At 37.5% G+C, this 12,656-nt stretch overlaps 1 protein-coding gene across 1 annotated transcript in view; it reads right to left on the bottom strand.

Annotated features, from left to right (window-relative positions):
- Positions 1–12,656, bottom strand: part of LOC107550652 (transmembrane protein 222-like) — a 27,214-nt gene that overhangs the window by 10,855 nt on the left and 3,703 nt on the right. The window contains exons 3-5 of the mRNA XM_016231987.1: positions 7,910–7,941; positions 6,688–6,784; positions 6,347–6,477 (exon numbers count right to left, since the gene is read on the bottom strand). Of these exons, the coding sequence (XP_016087473.1) occupies positions 6,347–6,477; positions 6,688–6,784; positions 7,910–7,941 (260 nt within the window). The remainder of the gene's footprint in view (positions 1–6,346; positions 6,478–6,687; positions 6,785–7,909; positions 7,942–12,656) is intronic.

Here is a 12,656-nt window from a genome sequence, read left to right as displayed (position 1 = left end):
CATTTGGGCTGCATTATGCAAATCTTCCCACATAGTGATGTAGATATGTGGGGGCGTGTTAGAACGAGCCGTTTTAGGTAGGTGTGGCTGACTCTGAACTTTTATAAAGAATATCTCTTTGGATTTGAGACTTTTTGGATTTTGAAAGTCTTTGCAACTTTACAGATCTTCTTTATGCACCAAGAGCTTGTAACACTCCAAAGAGAAAGGAAAAATTTAAAATCGCATCATATGACCCCTTTAAATATTCATCTGTACCTCAAATTAAACTGTGGAACGGCTTCAGAACACTTGAAATATAGTGCACGAAAACGTTGCTTTCGTGGGGCTTAACCATAACACAATAGTATACGCACAATATCAGATTTGGATCAGTCTCGTCTGAAAAATGCCAGAAAATGCCAGTATCGGAGCCGATACGGAGTATCGGATCGATGCATCCCTAGTAAAAAAGAAAAAAAAGCCCACCCCAAAAGATCTATAATATTCTGGTCTCAAGATATGCTTCGGGACCCTCCTTCAATGTTAGTCAATGTGATTTTTATTTTTGGGCCAATTTTATTGTAAGCAAGTCCAACTGATTGGGAAAAATGGTGCAGGATGAGTTACTCGCCAACATTTAGACTAATATTTACTGTTAGAGGTTTATTAAAATCACTAAAACAATGTAGGAGCAACAGTAAAACCCTTGTACAAAAGAAGTACACCATCATACTTAAAAAGAGTGCTTATTAAAGATATAATATACTTATGTTTATATATTTTCTGACATTTAATTGTATGCATTACAGTTTTAAATTTATTAAATGCAATCAGCTGAGCTTTAGAGGGATTTCTTTGACTCACTTAATAAATAGTTAAAGTGCACTGCAGAATGTACTGACAAGCATTTATAGTAAACTAAAATATACTTTAATGTAATTTCTATTGAAACTCGTATGTCATGTATTTAAATATATTTGTAATTACACATTTGTAGTAAACTTACAATTTAGTACATTTAAATTAAGAACTTTGAATGACGCACTAGAGGTAAAATTATAATCAAGTACTTGACATGTGCTTTAGTATGTTAGTCAACACATCAAAAGAAGTGTACTTTAAAGCATGACAAAGAGATTATTAAAACAATGATTAAAATGTACTTTAAAATAAAACTTAAAAAAAAATTTGACATTATTACAAAGTTCACCTTTCAAGTCTACTTAAGTGTGTTAAGAAACAGTCACGAAAGAGAACTGTCTTTAAATATATACTTAAGTGGGATTTATTTCAGTAATACTACATTTTCTGCAAGTGCCGTTTAAAAAAAATACAGTTTTAAGATTTGAAGTACACTACAAGTGCACATTCAATGCAGTCTTTTTCACAAAGGTGGTGCTTACCTAAGCAAAGATTATTTATCACAGATATAAAGCAAATAAAAGATGAAAAAGACAAATTATTATTGTGATATCACATTACTTTTCCCTCAACAGCACACAGACTGTGTTTGTTTTCTTCGCAACATCAGATTAGAATATGCTGTGGACCAGATTTCATGCTGATAGTCAAAATGCTTGCTCTGTGTGACGTCCAATTACTCTCCAGTCCATACTGATGCAACCACAACAATCTGCTTCCACAAGCTGGAGGACAAAGGAGCTGCATCATCACTTCATACCTGCAGTTCCTTTTTTTAGTGACTGACAGCAGAGTTCTCACAATAAACAGTGATGGATGCACTCTGAACACTTTGGGCCAGGAGAAACCCACACATAATGCAACACTTTCAATTACACCTGAGAGACGCCATGACAGCCTATCCTTGTGTGAGTCCCTCTCAGTCTCCTGGGGCCAATGCACATGCATTGTGCTCAGACAGCAACCAGAAATCTGAAAAAAAATTGTCTGGAGCAATCCCTTGTTAGACTTCAGGGTATCATGTAGGAGCATTTTTAGCTGACACCCAAAACACAGCACTGGGTCCAATTTCTCAGTCCTATAATTATGCAATCCTGCAGCAGAGAGGATTTAAAACCAAATTTAGCATATAAAACGGCTGCAAACAAACAAACAAAGTCTCAAAATCTCTTCTACTAATGGTTTATCTTTCTTAAGTACAGTTTATTCATAATTTTAAAAGAATAGTATTGCCCAAAATTGCGCTTACTTCAATCTAGAATAAAATGCCATCTGATAGACCAAGACACTAAAGGCATCTGTTTACACGGTCAAGCAGATCCAGAGGTCTGATTATTATAGCATTACAAGCTTCCCTGTAATCCACAGAATGAAAATTTTCATAATATCGGTTCACATTTGTTGCCTTTTCAACTCAAGGTTCCCATGAGATGCACCTCATCACCTCTTTTAAAACATACTACATCTAAACTTAGAGCGGACACGATAAAATACACTGTCTGTAGATTCAGAGATCAGTCTTTTTCGAGAAGCATTGCCAGAAATCATTTACTTCAGCTGTGCTTCACTTGACAGAGTGGCATGAATGGATTTCAAAAATACACTGTTAAAGCGAATATCTTCACTCAGATTCAAATAAACCATTTAAAAAAAGATTTAGATTTATTTGAGTGGCTGCATATTTTTTTTCTGGAATATACACGATAATAATATTAATTAAAAAAAAAAACAAAAAAAACATTCAGGCCTCATATATATCTATCTAAATGTGGCCATTCAGCACAAAGTTTTGAAGTTATATCCAGTCTACGTGGGATGTCCTGCACTGTTTAAATTGCATCAAATGCGAAACTAATTCGGACGGATTACAAAGAAACAAAGCTAATTCGGACTAATTTGTACGATCTCATTAGGTTTTCATACAATCTGCTAAAACCCCAGTGTCAAAATATCTCATGTTATGGTTAGGGATGGACCTTAATGCTTACTTTTTTCTATCATACAAATTCATATGAAATCACCTCGTAAAATATTTCTGTTTTCCTGTGAGATCACGTTGATAGACACCGTTATGATCAGTGATATTTATCCTCTATTGCGGAAGGATCATGGCAGTAAACTAGTTGCAACAATAAACAGATTCCCATGTTCTATTTCTGTCATACTCTACACGCTACTTCTGACAACAGGACGAATGGATTTGGAAAGTTCGCTTTGACACGCCCAGTGTAGAAGGCCTTTAGCTGTTGCAACACGGTCTGATGTGATGCGACAACGGTCCGTTGCAAATGCAGTGCAAGTTTATTAGTGATATTAAGCATACATAAATCTGTTCAAATGATAAGATAAATAGTGCTCAACAAAAGTGCATATATTTGATAACAATTACAGTAATTTATTACAGTTTAGTATAGGGACCAATTCTCACTATTAATTAGTTGTTTATTAGCATGCATATTATTAACATTGTCGGTTTCGTTAATATTTATAAGCACATATTCTGCATGACCATATTCTACCCAATACCTAAACTTAACAACTACCTTACTAACTATTATTAAACAGCAAATTAGGAGTTTATTGAGGCAAAAGTCATAGTTAAAGGGATAGTTCACCCAAAAAACACAAACAGAACACAAATGAAGATATTTTTGATTAAATCTGAGAGCTCTCTGGCCCTCCCATAGACAGCAAGGATCCTTACACGATCAAGGCACAGAAACGTAGCAAGGAGATCTGTAAAATAGTCCATGTAACATCAGTGGTTCAACTGTAATGTTATAAAGCTACGAGCTAAAAAATACTTTTTGTACGCAAAGAAAACAAAAATAACGACGTTATTCAACAATTCGTCTCCTCCCTTTTGGCAGTTTACTGCTTTTGGCAGTAGCGCCATTTTGGAGAGTATCCACTGAACGCAAACAGCGTATAGGTGTTCCGTGTCAGCTGCTCCATGCGGATATGTTTTCTACGTTTGATTTGAATGGAAACAACGCATCCACGTGACGCAGCTGACACGGAACACCTATACGCTGTTTGCGTTCAGTGGATACTCTCCAAAATGGCGCTACTGCCAAAAGCAGTAAACTGCCAAAAGGGAGGAGACGAATTGTTGAATAAAGTCTTTATTTTAGTTTTCTTTGCGCACAAAAAGTATTCTCGTAGCTTCGTAAAATTACGGTTGAACCCCTGATGTCACATGGACTATTTTAACGAAGTCCTTGCTACATTTCTATGCCTTGATCGTGTTACTTACATTGCTATCTATGGGATGGTCAGAGAGCTCTCAGATTTCATCAAAAATATCTTAAATTGTTTCTTACGGGTTTGGAATGACACGAGGGTGAGTAATTAATGACAGAATTTTCATTTTTGGGTGAACTAACCCTTTAATGGTTTGTTAATAGTGAGAATTGGACCTTAAAATAAAGTGTGACCAAAACAGTAATATTGTGGAGTTTCAATTTAAAACTGCTGTTTACTATGTGAATATATTGTAAAATGTAATTTATTCCTGTGATGCAAAGCTGAATTTTCTGCATCATTTCTCCAGTCCTCAGTGTCACATGATCCTTCAGAAATCATAATAATATGCTGATTTGCTGCTCAAGAAACTTCTATCATTATCTATGCTGAAAAAAGTTGTGCAGCTTCATATTTTTGTGGTAACCGTGAAACGTTTTCAGGTCTTTCTATCGAATAGAAAGTTCAAAATAACAGCATATATTTGAAATAGTAACAGTACTGTCACTTTTGATCAATTTAATGAATTCCTGCTGAATAAAAAAAATCTTACTAACACCAAACTTTTGAATGGTAATGCACTTATCATAAGTATACGTGAGTGCAGTTAAATTACTTTGGATTATGTGCAGCTTGGCAAACTAGTGTAAATGCTAAAGTGTCCTGATGCGAACAACAACAAGCTGAGTTATCATCATTCTGAACCCTGCCTTTGACCCCGGGTAGAGAAATGTTTCACTATTGCAATTTAAAAGCGGGGTTAGCACCACTTTTCCCTGCGGGTTATGAAAGCCTGTTCCTGTGTCAAAGTGTATAGTGTGAAACAATGAGGCATTGAATGTTATGGCTAGATTTTTAGCAACAGACATCCAGTAACGTGCCTCATATTCACCTGCTTTGGACAGTCACAAAAGGAAAAACTCGATAGTACAGTCTGCAATACATTATATGTCGACGTGCATTTATAAGCCTTTATGTAAATGGGTTACACACTGCATTCATCCAATCAATGACACTGACACTGCAAATATGCAAATAAGGATTTTAGGAATGCAAGTTTAGGATTGTAAGGTGTGAATACACAGGATTAGTTGTTAAGCACAGGCAACTTTATGAACAGTGTGAAAGTTAAGCAAGACAAACCAGAGTTTAGTATGATACAGAGTTACCGTAACTACTGCAAGTGTGAAAAGCCCTCCAGCGAACAAATTACACCAAAAAAAGATTTTCAAACTTAGAAATCTGATCAAAGCACAAACACATGCAGAAGTACATCTGAAGGCAGCGGTGTGAATGTGCACACAACTGTTTTCAGCCAAAAACGGGAAACTTTTTATGCGTTTTGACTGTTCGTTTACACTTTTGGGGACTGAAAACGCAGATTTAAAAAAAACGGGTTTCACAGTGCAAGTTTTTGAAAACGCCGCCGTTATCGTTTCCGTGTAAACACCCAAAACGGGAATCTTTGAAAACGGTGACGTCATGCGTGTGCGCAGTACGTGTTAGGCATGTAGACATGTTAGGCATGTAGACGTGCGCAGTACGTGTTAGGCATGTAGACGTGCGCTGTACGTGTTAGGCATGTAGACGTGCTCGGTACGTGTAAGGCATGTAGACGTGTTACGCATGTAGACGTGCTCAGTACGTGTTAGGCATGTAGACGTGCGCAGTACGCATTAGGCACGTAGACGTGTGCAGTACGTGTTAGGCACGTAGACGTGCGCAGTACGTGTTAGGCATGTAGACGTGCACAGTACGTGTTAGGCATGTAGACGTGTGCAGTACGTGTTAGGCATGTAGACGTGTGCAGTACGTGTTAGGCATGTAGACGTGCGCAGTACGTGTCGATTTTAAAGGTAAGCGCGAACAAACATACACAACAATGACGGAGTACATGATACTGTTGTTGCTGCTCAAGAGTTTGCTAACGCTTCTTCAGCAAAGTGTGGATTTACTTCACCAATATTATAGTCATCATATAATCGTCACTTCCCGACAGGTACTGTTTACTAACAAGGTGACAGTGCCAACTACTGGCCTGGCATACGTAATACAGCGTTTTTGGCCGTTTTCGAGGATATGTGTAAACACAAATTGTTTTGAAAACTGTCGTGTATATGTGAAACTTTTTTAAAGCGCAAGGGAAAACTTTTCAGTTTTTGACTACACCGTTGTCGTGTAAACGTAGCCTTAGTCTCACCTGACGTGTTTGCCATGAACGAGTGAGAGCAGGCAGAGGTTCACCATATTCCACGAGGTGCTGTTGTCATAGCGCATCAGGTTCAGTGCCATGGCAACATGCGAGTGACAGTTGTCACAGCAAAGGTTGTGCTGGAGGGAAAATGGAGATAATTTGTCAGAAGATATAAGGCAGTTTATCCGTATGGATGCTAAAATAAATAAATAAATATATATATATATATATATTTCATTCTGGGAAATTAACAATAGTACAAAGAGAATTGTTTTTATAAATGCACATGGATTAAAACGCTTTTCATGTTTTTTCCACAAGCAAAACAGGGAAGAAACACAGATTACCATTCTCTGTTTGTACTCTTCTGATGCATTGTGAACTGCTGTGTCCCACGCGTTAGATCCACTGGCATACACTTTACTGGCGTCCAACATCCAGTACCTGGGGACAGAGCAGATAAATGCTGCAGCAAACACACATGCATCATGAAAAGCTGAACCCCAAAATGCAGTCATTTCAAGTCATTTCTTTTATAACCACTGTTGGTGGACATTAAGCCTAAAAAGTCTGCTGTATCATCTGATACACAAACTTCTATGAGCTCTAAATGACCAACATGATCAAGACTTGATCTGATAAACCGTTTTTTCACAATCTACTACTTGCCTTCAATCGTCTGATTGATAGTTTATACTTTTTAGCAAATAAAAGGCATTTTAGTATGATAGTACTTCATGGTTCATGTATTTTTGCTGTGAAATCTTTACTTTTATAAAGTAAACGTAAGAATAACTTTTATATTGTAAGTAATATTTCAAGATGAACATTTACTGGAATGAAGCACCTTTTTTTTTATTTTAACTTCCAGACTTTTTTTTTTTAACAAGATAATCATGTTAAAATATGAGTATTAAATATGATACAGGCTTCTATTTGAAATATGATCGTGCCCAGAGGAACATTTATTTAAATATCTCTTTCAATCATCACTGTATTGTATTGCATCGCATGTTTTGCTCCCAAAATAAAAACTACAGAGCTTTAATCATAAAACTAAGCACTTAAATATAATCTTATTAAGACATATTACTGGGAGATAAAGAGTGACGACTGATATTTATTATATGCAAGTATACTTTTATACTGTTATAAAGATCTCACTGATCTGAAGCTATCTGAATGTAATCCTTTGTGGCCATATAAATATCAGCAACTGCATATTTTTGCTCATTTTGGGCCTCTGAATAAAATGGAGCTATTTTTCCCCTCTCGAGTGTGAGCTCCATATTCTCACTATATCATATTATATGAGCCATAAAAGCCGGATATATCAAATATAATACAAAACATAAAATACATATGCAAACTTTTTTTATATTTTGTATTTATTAAGTCTAATAATTTGATTCTTTCTGATTATTATTTCACAAGTCGAGCTTTAAACATCTGTAATTATTTGACGATTGCATACTTCCTTGTATACCAGCTAAAGAGACAGCAGTAAGTCATTTATGCAAGCTCTGTTTTGATATTGCTGTTCAACGCAACATCACAGCATTGACTCACTTTGTCGGTCTTCCGAATGCCATGTTATCCTCCTGCAAGAGCAGAGAAACAGACAGTCAACTCTGTATGTGTTCAATGTAACAATTAACAACAGCAAAGCCCAAAGCATAGGCAATTCATTCATAACATTTCCCTCTTTCCTGAAAGACACCATTATGAATTCACACGTCTCTCTGTGAAAGCCAGTAATCCTGGGAGGTCTATATGAGCTGCAGCCCTCCGTTAGCTGTCACTCATCTCAAGTGTGTGCATTGACCTCAGCCCTCTTTGCTCACGGTGGCTCAGTTCTGCTGCCAGGTCATGGGACTAATGACTGTAGCGCTGCAGCTGACTTCATGATGACGGCACCACAGGAACACACACAAGCGCCTCTGATTCAGTCCTTTGAACAGCACTACAAAATCAAACAATCTACTATAGTACATAATGATACACGAATACTGCTTGCAAAATATTCATAGGACATATTTTACATGTAGATACCCACATTTTTTCCAGTTTGATTTTAATACAATATTTTGCACTGACAGGGTTTTTTCCCCACTTGTTTACTCTTTAAAATTAGCTAAAAACGAGATCAATAAATTCTTAATGCCATGGGCAGTAAGATAAAATACAATTTAAGATGCATTATAGGAAAATAATATCTTATGTAGTGTTGCTTCTCAAGAATATGTATATTCTATTAAAGGGATACTCCACCCCAAAATGAAAATGTTGCCATTAATCACTTACCCCCGTGTCATTCTAAACCCGTAAAAGCTTTGTTCGTCTTCGGAACACAATTTAAGATATTTTGGATGAAAATAAAAACCGGGAGGCTTGTGACTGTCCCATTGATTGCCAAGTAAATAACACTGTCAAGGTCCAGAAAAGTATGAAAGACATTGTCAGAATAGTCCATCTGCCATCAGTGGTTCAACCGTAACGTTATGAAGCGACGAGAATACTTTTTGTACGCGAAGAAAACTAAAATAACGACTTTATTCAACAATTAGTCTCTTCTGTGTCTCTCCGTATCACCGTAACGCCATTTTGGAGAATATCCGCTGAACGCAAGCAGCGTACGCTAGTGATCTGCACTCCCGCGGGAGGACCGCGGGACTCAACGCAACAGGGTGCGGCGCGGGACAACTCTTGATGGGTGAGTGCGGGCGGGAAGAGACTCGTGTGTGTGCTGGATGCGGGAGAATAAAATGATTCTCGGGACTCCCGCAAAATAGAAATTATCTAAACAAAGTGTCTAAAACATATAAATTGTTATTTATCTGTTGCACAAAAGCAAAAAGAACAACTAATATTAACATTAAAATGATTGACATGCACAAGCTAGGCATGGTTTCTATTTATAACACGTGTTTAAAGGGTAGCGCAATGTAGCTAATCACAGACTCAGCTGTTGATTTCTGGAAAGCAATGGCCAATCAGAGGTGATTAAGTTAGAATCACCTCACCGCAGTGCTGAAATTGCGTGCTCACGAATCCTCTCATTTTAACACACGAAGTGTAGACACTGTGAAAGGGTCATTGTGCATATATTTAATGTGATATAACAGAGCTTGATGAGATTGCGATTAACTGAGATGTCAGATTTTAGTGATAATAAAGGAAGCGCGGTGCTCGCATTCTGCCATGCCAAACCATGCACGCAGCAGCCCATGCTTGCTTTTCTGTTAAAAATAACAGTGGTTTGTGAATGTTGATGCTTAGCCTAAATAACAAATATTTTATCGGGAGTGTTTATGCTGGGATGCTGTGGAGTTTAGGAGATATTACAGAACCATTTTATGTAAATTTCTTCGATGTACTGAATTTTTTTTTATATAGATTACTTTTATGCGGGCAGGAGTGGGACAAAACATGAATGTCGCGGGCGGGAGCGGGACCAGATAAGATATTTCTGCGGGAGCGGGCGGGCGCGGGACAGAATCTTGCGGGAGCAGGACTGAAAAATCCATCCCGCGCAGGTCTCTAGCATACGCTCTTCTTTGTCAGCCGCGACACAAGGATACGTTTTTGTCTACGTGTATTTACGCTTTGATTTGAACGAAAACAGCGCATCCGTGCAGCGCGGCTGACACTGAAGAGCGTACGCTGCTTGCGTCCAGCGTATATTCTCCAAAATGGCGTTACGGTGATGCGGAGAGACACAGAAGAGACGAATTGTTGAATAAAGTCATTATTTTTGTTTTCTTCGCATTCAAAAAGTATTCTCGTCACTTCATAACGTTACGGTTGAACCACTGATGGTAAATGGACTATTCTGACGATGCTTTTCATACTTTTCTGGACCTTGACAGTGTTATTTACTTGGCAGTCAATGGGACAGTCACAAGCCTCCTGGTTTTCACCCAAAATATCTTAAATTGTGTTCCGAAGATGAACGAAGCTTTTACATGTTTGGAAGGACATGGGGGTAAGTGATTAATGACACAATTTTCATTTTGGGGTGGAGTAACCCTTTATGTATATTGCTGGAAAACAAACCATTTAAAGGGATAGTTCACCCAATAATGAAAATTCTGTCACTCATCATGTCGGTCCATACCTGTGTGAGTTTCTTTCTTCTGCAGAACTCAAGAATGTTGGGAACCAAACAGCTTACTTAAAATCTATTTTCTAAATATTATAGATCTTATTGTGAATGATTGATCCATGTATATGCTTCTTTTTCAATTTTTAATAATGCTCTCTTTGATATTTTGAAGAATGCTGGTAACCAAACAATTTTGGGGGAAAAAAACACTACTTTTAGGTTTCACTGAAGACTAAGGATTTGGAACGACATAGAATTGAGTAAATTATGACTTGATCTGAATTTTTGGGTGAACTATAATAATATGATTTTTTAAACATGGATCAGTAAGAAATCACCCTTGCAACCACAAAGTAATGTGGTCAAAACACATAACTAACATATTTTGAAAAACACATAACATTTTTTTTGGCATGTGCAAGTGTCATAACGTTCTGAAATGTAATAATAAAGCATTTTTATCATCAAGCAATTTCCAAAACCCTTAAACTGTGAACTGACCTCAACCCACATCGCTCTGCTCATTCCACATGCGAGACGTGCTTCAGTCCCTGTCAGCCACAAGCGGAGTTAAGTGCAGCAGTTGAGTGTGTGCTGGCCCGTATCACCGCAGGTCAAATAACCCCATCCTCTCACGTTACCGGCCCTGCTCTACCCAACACATTTCACTTTTGCTCCTGTCTGACAGAGATGTGCTTAAAGGATAATGCCCGAACCTGAAGAGAACTGCTGTGGAGCTTTGGTACCACAATAACTTTGCTTTTATTTGAACAGCTTGTCTGAATCTGTACAGGATTCTTATGAACAAGCGGTTGGATCTCCTCCGTTTAATACCAGATGGAGTTGCCCTGACTGTGAACTCTAGGATAAGACCATGCATTTTTAACAAGAAGATCTCTGAGAAAACTGCAATTAGTGGTGCAGAGAGCTGACGGAGCTGGAGGTGTAGCTTTCACCGCATGTCCTCCTCTGCTCTGCACCTTTTTGCACAGGTATAGATTTTTCTTCTGGAAATAGCAGGATGTGCTCTTACAGGGTCACTGAAGAAGCTGGTGGCGAACGCTGAACTTTCCAGCGATTTCTAGTGAAAATGGTCCATGGAATTTCACACCAAATTATAGAGACCTTTATCTAAAGGAACGTTCTTAACCCGAAACCAGATACACTTTATGAGGCCTTTATATGTCAACAAAAAGTTGCTTGGCATTGTTGAGGTCAGACAGGAGGAAAGTCCAGCCCAGTCTACACGGGTCATTCATAACACAGCTCAGGCATCTCACAGTAACAAGCCTCCGTGGGCTTCTAACAAGCTCATTGTTGCCAGACTGAAAGAGATCCAAACCATCCGATGATAGATTTAAACCTGCACCGTTTGGAAATCTTCCCAATGTTACTTAATTGATCTGGCATTCATTACTAAGAAAAGGTGCTGCAAAGGATGTACAGTGATGTTTAATACAGGTGCTTCTTACATTTACAAGCAGACCTTTTGAGTGATCTCAATGGCACACTTGGAAATAAGACAAATTAAATTAAATTGTACAATTGTCATGACAACCTTGTATGTGTGAGAATCAATCAATCAATCAGTTTTGAGGATGTGATGCATACAGTATGTTGTTGCTTCTTAAGCTTGTGGATCTTGTATAAATAGTTTTGTTATCTCAGTGCCACAAGTTCTGAAATATACAAACAAAGTTTGTGCTTCAATGAGAAACGATCTTTGAATATCAATGCCAGCGTGAACTGCTGTTTACAATGCATTTTACTACTGCAAAACTCACATACTTCTGATTGACAGGACATTTACTGGATAAAAGTGGGAGCTCACAGAATGAAGCTAGATTGTATTGGAGTTGCTAAAACTGTGAATAAATAGTTACAGTATTTGGCAGTTAGTTAAAAATCATAAAATAACCAAGGAAGCCTAAGTGATGCCAGTGAAAAGTGAAAGTCATTTCAGAGGAGTTACTGCATTATTATTAGGTTTTTAAACCATTTTTTGTAATAAAGTACTTAAGTATCTGTTTTTGCAAATGAACTACATACATATATATAAACATATATATATATACATATATATATATATATATATATATATATATATACACACACATACATACATACATACACACACGTATACACACACACACACACACATATATATATATATACACACACACACACACACGTATACACACACACACATAT

The sequence above is a fragment of the Sinocyclocheilus grahami genome, unplaced genomic scaffold, assembly GCF_001515645.1.
Source record: "Sinocyclocheilus grahami isolate Dianchi unplaced genomic scaffold, SAMN03320097.WGS_v1.1 scaffold404.1, whole genome shotgun sequence".
Classification (NCBI taxonomy): Eukaryota; Metazoa; Chordata; class Actinopteri; order Cypriniformes; family Cyprinidae; genus Sinocyclocheilus; species Sinocyclocheilus grahami.
The sequence above is the reverse complement of the archived record's forward strand: the minus strand, read 5'-3'. Positions and strand labels throughout refer to the sequence as shown.